The sequence below is a fragment of the Paramormyrops kingsleyae genome, chromosome 5 (genome assembly GCF_048594095.1).
Source record: "Paramormyrops kingsleyae isolate MSU_618 chromosome 5, PKINGS_0.4, whole genome shotgun sequence".
Lineage (NCBI taxonomy): Eukaryota > Metazoa > Chordata > Actinopteri > Osteoglossiformes > Mormyridae > Paramormyrops > Paramormyrops kingsleyae.
Genome location: NC_132801.1, coordinates 10,142,547 through 10,152,802, shown reverse-complemented (window position 1 = coordinate 10,152,802; position 10,256 = coordinate 10,142,547). Strand labels below are relative to the sequence as shown.

General features: G+C 44.2%; 1 protein-coding gene across 2 annotated transcripts; it reads right to left on the bottom strand.

The window, feature by feature from the left end:
- Positions 1-3,562: 3,562 nt before the first annotated feature.
- klf1 (Kruppel like factor 1 (erythroid)) lies at positions 3,563-9,512 on the bottom strand. 2 transcript variants are annotated; one of them, XM_023791758.2, is made up of 3 exons: positions 8,538-9,512; positions 5,735-6,590; positions 3,563-5,265 (listed from the first exon to the last, which is right to left on the bottom strand). In XM_023791758.2, exons 1-3 carry the CDS (start codon positions 8,610-8,612, stop codon positions 5,090-5,092), a joined length of 1,107 nt encoding a protein of 368 aa, XP_023647526.1. In that variant the 5' UTR covers positions 8,613-9,512; the 3' UTR covers positions 3,563-5,089. The 2 variants fall into 2 exon arrangements, with proteins under 2 accessions (XP_023647526.1, XP_023647525.1); XM_023791757.2 differs by having other exon boundaries at positions 5,735-6,632; positions 8,538-9,508.
- Positions 9,513-10,256: the final 744 nt, after the last annotated feature.

Here is a 10,256-nt window from a genome sequence, read left to right as displayed (position 1 = left end):
TTTCAAAGAAGAGCAAGATGGAATATGTGAAAACTAAAGAATGTACCTGTATGTGTACAAATGGCAAATAAAGCATCCCTTGATTTAATTGAATTGAATTGAATTTTATTTTGTTTCATTTCACTATATAAATAAATTGTAGTTAAAATTGAATTGATAATGTTTTATTACCCAGTGAACTGGGTGGGCAGCCGGGAGGCGGATGGATGGGCCCTTGTTTTTAATTTATTTCATGGTGTATATTTTACTTTATTGAATTAGTGTATGAAATCATTTTATCTGCCTGTTTTTGAAAGTTCAGAGATAGATTTTTTTTTTTTAAAAACCCAATGAAGCATTAATTTGATTGATCAGTTTTATACCTAGGTAATAATATATCTTTTTTATGGTCATTTAACTGGTTTTTCTATCGCTATTATAACATTAAACATATTTAAACATACACATTTATGTACTATTATACCATTTCTATACCATTTAGATTCTCTTCTATCCTCTAGTTATTTTCTACCTGTGCATTTATGCAGATTAGCCGATATTACCTCTCATTGTATAGTGCGAACAATATTTAATGTTACGTGACAAATAGATAAAATAAATAGATAAAATAAATCAAAACTGATAAATGCATAGCCTTGCAAATCTTTGCTGTCACCCCCCCACCAACTGAAACTTGAGAGAGCAAATTATAGCAAAACATTTGCAATGTTGTATTTTCACAATATATTAAATGGAATTTAACCAAATAGTTTTTATTTGCTTAGATGATTTCATAGATCGAAGCATTTGTTTTGGCTCAGCTTTTGGTGCTCCTAGATGTGACTTTGGGGTAGTTGTGTACAAGGACACATGGAACTAGTTTGGGAATCTTCTTTATTAAACATATAGGATTGTGCTTTTTTTCCAGTCGGCATCAGTAGGAAAAGTAATGCTGAGGGGGAATTTAGATGCAGATCTTGTTCAAATATATTCTCTGGCCTTTTGCTCTGTTTTACCTAACAGCAGCACCATTGCGCAATGCTTCATCGAATGTATTCCAAGATCACGTACTGGGGCCTATCCCAGGATGACTCCTGTCCCCAAATGTTCACTTAAATTAGAGCCCACCATTGGCGGCCAGCATGGTAAACAAGCTCTGATTGGCTAGCTGTGGCATGTGACCCAAGATGCTCCCTCAGCACTGCGTACGTACAGTAGGTGACCTTAAATCCCATCCAATTTCCCACTGATCCTATCGTCTACACTGTTGTTATCCCTTTTGATGTGGGCAAGAAATTTGCATAAAATAGTGCATGCTTCAATGTGGCACTAGTAATCTAATAGGGTTTTGTGTGGATAAGTGCCCCGCTTGTCTCTCCCTTGGTCTCTTGAATTGAGCTATTCTCTGGAGAGGACACTAAGAGAAATGGCACTTGTATGATGAGATAATTCATCTAATGGACCTCCTGCTGGAGTTTAACAAGTACTTTCTCTAACGTTACATTAAAGGGCACTAAACACCGGCACAGGACCAGTGGGGGTATAACCTTATAGGTATCCTGGGCTTAGGTATCCTGACTGCTCTGGGATGTACTGAGTGGTAAAGTCTCTCAGTGCCCCACGGACAAAATTAACGCTCATGTGGTATGTGGAGTGGAATGGTTTTTCAGCAGGAGCAAAGGAGGGGAATATTTACAGTGTGTCAATGATCCACAGAACTCAATACGCCTCTGTGTAATTTCAACAGAAATGTGCCATGGTACAGTATGTTAGAGGTTCGATGCATATTTAACCAATTGGGAATTTGAAGTATTGGCAGTCGGACTGTGCTGTAGTCGATGCGCGTGCAGGCACACACATAAACAAACAAACATCTCTTTGCTCTTGGTTACATTCTCCTGTCATTCCCGCAGGCTTTTCCCCTCTCTGCGGTGTCCCTCTCAGCGGCTGGCATCTTCATTTTGGCCAACATGTTGGTTTCTGAAGATCAAACTTGGGCTGTGTCATATTCCAAAAACAATACGGCTCCATGACAGCAGAACTGACGCCAAAGGGAACCGGCTGGGCGCGGCAACAACAGCCACTGCAGCAATTTGGACACATTTGCATCATATTACTATAGTGAATTATTAGGATTCTGTGACAGATGCCCCCTGCCTTGGGCTTCCTGTTTAAGCTCCCGGCTTCCCCACGGCACAGTGCTACACTGCGTCCACCTCGTCATGGACGTGTGCCTGCATGACAGGCTTGGGTCAGAACCTCTGTCCGCCGTCATGGTGAGGTCAGTCACCCCAGATGATGTGTCGGGACGGTGCTGGGTGTCGCCGGGGCCGCTGAGTCACACTGCCCACCCCCGTGCCACTCTTCCCCACAGCATTGCAGGCCGAAACGGCATTGTGTGGGCTCCTGTCCACGCACCCGGGGGGGTGGGGGGTGATGTCATACAGGCTCCTTCAGCAGAATCCCTGGGACCTCGTTGTTCTGAAAGCCTGCGCACAGCCCGCTGTTTGTACGCAGCTCACCCACAGAGGCGGGACTGGATGAAGTTGGGTTCTGTCCACAAAGAAGCAGACAAGGTCTTCTGGTGTCCATTCCACTGGTCCTGACTCCAACTGCGTGACGAGAGCCTGTTATGTAAGTATCCAAAGGCTCCCCAAGACACCGTTAGCTACCACTAGTCTCTCCTTTAAACTCTGAATACCCTAGAGCATGACACAGGGACAGAAACGGGGACAGCAGCTTTTGAAGGGGGCAAAAGAAGATTGTTGCAGCCTTGAATAACAACTAGCTGAAGTAAATTTCCTGCTTTAAACACTGACAACTTTTTTTGTAAAAACTTTGAGCAAGGTATTAATATCCACATCCATTCACATAGAGCCTGGTACAGTGCAAGTGCGAAACAGAACAAATGGGGGGGGGGGGGGGGACACAAAGGGGGGGTTACGGTAACAGGGGCTGGTAGCCACGTTCATGGGAGAGACAGGTTAATTTGTTTTAAGATGAACACCTTTAGTTAAAAAACATAATAAACGATGGTGTCTCTAGTGGGTGGCATTTGGGGGGGGGCACAGTGGCTCATTTGGGGGGGAGGAGGCCTCATGGCACCAACCCAATCCACAGCTGCGGGGGAGAAATCCTATCTGCAGTCCTGTATTGTGTGAACCCCCCCCACCCCCCCATTATTGTAAAATGTGGTTTAAACTGTTACAGTTGTGTCTTGTTTTCAATAAATGGACTGTCTCTGCACATCTGCTTAAGAACCCATTATTAAAAAAAAAAACTATCATAACTTGATGCACATTAGAATAGTATGCGTGCAAATCCAGTAAGATTGAGTAATCATATTGCGTAATACCTGTGAATCATTAATGCCATAAGTTATGTAAGAAAAAATAGGTTTAATTAGCTGGTAGCAAGTATGAATCATTGACTGTTGTGGTGCGGATTGTGACTCAGGGAAAGAAACACTGCCGGGTGTGACAAATGCCATTGGCTGGTGCAAAGCGCCACCTGCTGGTGGCGTGTGACATTACATTTTTTTCTGTCCGTTTGACAAAAGAGCCTGAGAGGAGACATTTGCCGCTAAGTTTACACTGTGTACATCAAAGAGACAAAGGCTCTTTATTCTTAAAAGAACAGCTTCATCAAAGGCACACAACGAAATACAATAGCATCGTTATTAAGTATTTGGACAAAATAAACTAACAATATGATAAAAATAGTATTTTGCACAAAGCGCACTCTCATGTGTTTAATTTGAATAAATTGCAGCAATTTGAGCTGCCATTATACAGATCAGTTTAGACAGAATAAGCAACGATAAATGCAATTAGATTTGATAAAAATAGCTTTTGAATATTTTTAGCTTTAGTCAGAATTCTAAGGCATTAAAGACTTTGATGAACAGTTTATGCGGCTGTTGTGCTGGAATCCAGAGAGGAAGTGCCAGGACAATGACTGTGCAGATGCAGAAGGAGCTCCAGCCCTGGAGCCGTTGTGTATCTCCCGCGACCTTTTTGGAGCTGCCAGTGTTCCTGGCTGTGACTGAGGAACCAAAGCCTACTGCAGTTGACATTAACAGGGGTCTTAAGCAGAATGGCCTGATCCCTTCTGTCGGGTGACAGAATTCAATTGACTGAATTATATAAGGTCAGCTTGTTACGGAAGGCGTGATATGTTACATTGAAACACATCTGTAAGCATTCGGGGTAATTTACATAATCACGCTTTGAACAGTTTTGTAACCAGGCAGGGATGTCTCTCAAATGCCTCTTCATGACAAACCATCCACAAAAGTAGGAATGTAAGAGTCGAAGAACAGAAAAGGTAATCGTGTCTCTTTCCCATCGAGCTGTGTCTGGTACAGCCTGTGAGATGGAGCCGACCGGTATAGTTAGACATACCTGTCCAGGCAGGATTTATGAGTCCATATGTAACTGTATTTACACTGTCTAGGTGTGATTGCAGTTGTATGAACAAGACGAAGAAGTGGTTATGGTGATAGACTGCTAATCCATTCTCTGTATATGTGGGTTTGAAGCCCCTCATTGCTGCTGTAAACCATGAGCTTGGGTCGCTTTGATAGTATAGCATCTGACTTCTGGGGTCTTTCTGTGAGTCGGTGGGTTAGGATACTGCGCTGGTTCAAATAATTAGCAATGTACATCGCTTTGTATAATAAAGTCTGCTAAAAGTTTAAAAAAAATTTTGAGGAATGGAGTCCATCCTGTGTGTGTCTTTGTGGTGCCTTTGTTTGTGTGTGTGTGTCTTCAGATGTTTAGCTACTTTGTGGGGACATCTGTCAATCATGTCATGTTTTGACAAGAAATACTGAAAGAACCTCATATGTTAAGTGCAAACAAAAACTTTTGATATTTTTTTTTGTTTTTGAGTTTTGCTTGCTGAATATTAGAGACTGTTAATTACAGTAATATGGCAGTCAGTCAAGTCCCCACGAAAATAGCTGTGCAGATGCCTGTGTATGTTTGCGTGAGGTTAGGTTCCTGAGTGCGTGTGTGTTTGTGAATATGTGTGTGTGTGTGTACATGTGTGTGTGTCTGTAGTGTTGCTCCTTCTGCATGCGTGCTGCCCACTCGGTGCCCGCGTGCCCTCAGACATGCCTCTTCATGTGCAGTGCCAGGTGGTCTGAGCGGGAGAAGGCACGCTGGCACAGTATGCACTCGTACGGCTTCTGGCCCGTGTGCTTGCGGTAGTGCCGCGTCAGCTCGTCCGAGCGGGCAAACTTCCAGCCGCAGCCCTCCCAGGTGCAGTGGTACGGCTTCTCCCCTGCCGGAGAAAAGCCAGGAGACAGACACAAGTAGAGCCCATTAGCAGGACATCGAGATGTACTGGTCGCTGGCAACTTGCGGGGCATTCCTACGATTCTTTACATGGGGGATCCAGGAAGTGGTTCTGCATTTGCTTTCCTGGATGACTTAATTACGCTGAATTTCGTAAATCGTGACAATATAAATAAACAACATAATGAATTAGATAGCTAATTTTCTTAACATGAAACGATTGCTAGTGAAACTGAATGTAGGGCGCTGAAAGTGAAATGCATGCATGTTACATGTGAATTCACCATGTTATGTTTCATTTAATGTTTAATCAGAGAGTCAAAACTGCACATGGGTTCTTTTAGCCAGACTGGCAGCGTAGCTAAGCTCATTGTGTATCCCGTGCGTGACGGATCATGTGACGATTACCCATGATCCCACACCCCAGCTGTACTCTTCCTTCCTGCACACGTTACCTGTGTGAGTGCGAAGGTGCGCTTTCAGGTGTGAACTCTTAGTGTAAGTCTTCTCGCAGCCTGGGTAATTGCAGCTATGTACAGCTGCTCTCTTCTTGACTGCCTTTCGGATGCGCTGCTCCTCCGGGCCTGTAGGGGGCCCCGAGCAGCTCTGGAGGAGTGTTTGTGCAGGAGGGAAAAGGCCGGCCGTGTGATAGTGGCTGTGAATACTTTGACTGGAGTACCCTCTCAGCTGGGGATAGCCTGGGACATGGCTGTAGTGACGAGGGGGCGTCCGTGGCGTTTCAGCATCGATAGTCGTCATCTGAAGGAGCTGTGAGTCAGAGAAGGACAAGGCGGGGGCAGGACGGGGGTTACAGAATCCAAAGTCCCTTAATCTCCCCTTAGACAGGTTGATGGTTCCAGTTTCACTGTATCTATCTGGTTTAGTCCCCATAGAGAAGGGAGTTTCATCCAAAGGGGATTGCAATGAATACTGTGGCTTTCCGTGTGCTTGGGCCCCATATCTTCTGCCATAGGGCTCTGGCAAAACAGAACTGAGCTGTTCTGCGGGTGAGAGCAGATCAGCCATAAAGCCACCACTGTTTACATGGTGTCTATCTGCTGCAATCTGTTCCCTCAGACCTGCTACCTCTAGTTCGCCCGCTTGATACGGTCCACCCTGTTCTGGGGGCGCGAGCCGCTGGAAGCTGTAATCCACAGGGGGGTTAAACTCAGGAGATGAGTCACCCCAGCCAGACATCAGGAACTCCACGTCCCAGCAAGGCCCATTGTCTTCATCCGGTTGCTCTGCACTGAGGGTTTGTGCAGAGTCGTGCTGGTGGCTGCTGTGGATCTCAAAGGTCGGCTTTTTCTCCTGGAGGTCCAAATGGAGGGAGCCATCATTAAACACTGACACCTTAGAGGAGAAAGATAGAGAGGGAGGGATTCAGAGAACACCAGCAGGGAGGTATTCAAATATACCGAAATATATTTAAAGTGTCAAATGCTGATGTGATCTTAATTTAGTTGTAAGCCTAATTAAAGCAAAAACAATACCTAATGTACATCATAAAAACTTTCTGACTACTCATTTTTCTGGCAAATGTCATATTTAACACCACTCAAACTAAAGACCATCCACCCTCAGTTACACAAATGATATTACTTCGTGCACAACTAGATAGTTTCTGTCTGTCCGGGAAATAATTGAATTTTAATATATCACCAGGCAGAACTGCAAAAAGTTCATAAATTAGGTCCTCAGCTCACAACATCACACGCACATTTTACAGGAAAATTTCTAACAGTTTAGAAAAAATTTGACATTCTTAAATGCACACACAACCTATTTTTGCACAGGTGCTGGATTCAAAAACGGGTAGAAAAAAGGAATATTCACAAATTCTTAGACACTCTTACATCTTCACATTAATGCAGCATGACAGCACTGAGAACACAGTACTTAGTGCACGATTCCAAGCGTCACGTTTGCATTTATGCATAAATCCCTCAAAAAATATCCAACCCTTGAAAACCTCTAAGAAACAGCTCTGACCCAAATCAGTGGTACACCTGCCACTCTAAATTACAGGTTTGCCCACTGGGATTTAAGTACAAGCCTAAAAATATCCTGTCAATGCAGGAAAGACGAAAGCAGTCAGATGTTTCTGGAGTGGGCCCTACATCTCTGACAATTCAATAGCAAGTGTATGAAAAGTTGCTCTTAGGATGCACAATACATCAAGAGGACACAGCTTTCAGCATGAAATCCAAGCTGAATTATATCATCACAAGCTGTAAAAAGGGGTTCAGTATGAAAAATGGATGACAGGTGAAGCAGATCTCCATCTTATCTATCCTGCAACCTGCCCTGAGTGGTCTGGTCTTGTGGGCCACTTTCACGGCTAGTAGGGACATTCTCATTTAGAACAGTGTAAGAGGAGAGCACGTCACACTCCTGGTGAGACCAAGCCTTTGGTTGCTTTCTGCACAAATAACACCTGTACAGTCTCTCCAGAATCGAGCAGAAGCACAAGAAGTGTGTGAGAGCGTCACAAAGAAGAGACACAGCTGGTGGACATGAACTGCTCACTTTTCCTCGCTTGTTAAGCAGCTCCGCATAAAATCTCCACCTGTGGCCTGATAACCTGGAGCTGGACGCAAAGGCGAAGACGACATTGGTGAAGATCTCCACAGTGCTCACAAATTTCATGGAAATAAAAAAGTAAAGTGAAGATCTTCGTAATATGCCTGCTTTTAGAAGGAGGGTACAGAGTTCAGTACCTTAAAGCTATTACATGGATTACTGTTCCCTGTAAAGCTAAATGCCTCAGTCCATCTTCTAAGAACCTTTCTAAGTACTTGAAAACATCACTACATTCTCAGAAAAAAAGGGTAAAAGTTTGTACCTTTGATTGTCACTGGGACTGTACCCTTGTATTTGTACCTTTTAAGGTACAGAAATGGACTCGGAGGAACATCTCAAAGGTACAAACAGCATTAATGTAGCATCAATGGTACAGAAATGTTCATTCAGAGTCCATTTCTGTACATTAAAAGGTACAATTACCTACAGCTAAGGGTACAATTGGCAGACCCTTGAGGGTACAGCCCCAGTGACAAGCAAAGGTACAAATTTTTACCCTTTTTCTGAAAGCGTGGAGTAAATGTACATGCAGTATAGGATGTACAAATCCCCATCTACATGACGGCAAACAGCTTAAAAGATGCCGTGAGATTAACTCTGACATCTGTTTGTTGTCTGCTTAACCCAAAAGTGGTTTGTCACAAAGAGGAGAATGCGATGAACAGGCACACTCACCTTCATGTCTTCAGACGAGCTGAAAAAGTTTGAGAATGAACTGAAGGAAGGAAGGGATGCCTGACTTACAGCCATCTGCCTGCTGTTTTGCCAACGACGTCTATTAGTGTAAACGGCGTCTATTAATCTATACGGCGTCTATTAGGCTATATGGCGTCTATTAGTGTAAACCAATCAAATACCTTAATAATCTGCAATATAGATGTCTCCCTAAAAACCTCAATGGTTAAATAAATAATCCCAGGGATGATAGCAGCTGATAATTAAATAAATATGAACAGGAATTAGAATTAATTTCTATGTGTCTCCCCCATTCCCTCCCTTTCTCTTAATTGTGAACTTTAAGACGGGTTCTTCCGAATGTCCCGACCGTGCTGGGGGGGAGGAGCTTCTGATCCTGCACAGTGCGTGCTCATCTGCTGCCACCCGTCTGCTGTCCGAGCAGGAGCAGTCAGCCAACGATTCCTCTATCTTCTCCGTGGTAGCAGAGTCCTGCTCCACTTCCTGCCCTATCTGATCTGGCCGACAATCTGACCTGCACACCTCTTCAGAACATGGGCCCTATGCCAGTTTGCTCATTCACTTCAAGCACGCCACGTCGTTTGACATCAATATTTTTAGAGACGTGACATTAACAATAATGTAAAGTATAAAGTCATGTATAGCAGGGGCAGCTTTGAAGTGTCCCGGGATTGATTGTCCAACCAGCTTTAAGAGTCTGCATGGTTTGCTAGTGTGCGATTTCCATTTGAGTGCCAATAAAATATCGATTGGTGGTTTTAGCCAAATCTGTTGTTTGGTTGAGCGTATGTATGATCAACGGAATGTCAGCTCAGTGGAGGTGGCTTTGGGAAACATGGTTTATTTGGCAGGGACTTGATGTAGCAAGTAAACAGCATTGACACTAGCTGGAAAGCCTGATTGGGCATTATCTAATACAGCAAGTGTGTGCGCGTGTGTGTGTGTGTGTGTGTGCGTGTACACGTATGTGTGTGTCTGCTTCCTTAAATGTGTATATCACGGATTCATGTGCCGGAGGATATTAAAACATATAATTACCCTTGAAATGAATCAATACTATTGGAACCTTCTTGAATTTACCTAAATAATACAAAAGTGTTTTTTCCAGTGATGTACTGTGCAAACACAAAGAGGGGAGAAATGTGAAACGTGCTCATTCTCAGTGAGCTCGGGTGTAAAGACCATTCGATCAGCTTCAGCCTGGGCCGATTCCACGCCAGCGTCCAGGTCTCCTGCACGCCGCTTCACTCGGGTCCCCGCTGTCGGGACGCCTTTGCTCTCGGCGTCGCGCGCGGCTGTGCAGGGAGATGCGTTTCTGCTAGGAGCCCAGCCTGGCTGATTATGGCAGGCCGGTGGTTATCAGCGCTTGGAGAGCAATGACGGCAGGCCTGCCTGGGGTCTGATAACGGGGACCTGGATCCTGACATTCTCTGATGGTTCCCCACGGCAGATAAAGGCGTCCACTTCCACTGCACGACCGCTCAGAAACCGGCCTGCTAAGAAAGCACATCTAATTCAATTAATATCTAAGTAAATCGAATTAAGCTGTTTTTTTCATTTTCTACGGTACACTGATTAATATAGACTTACAGTTGCATGGTAAAAACTGTATATGGTAAATATTTTGATACCATGTAGTTCAGAACAGCTACCACAGCCCCCCGCTCCCCATAAACGCATGCCTCATGTCCATGGTTC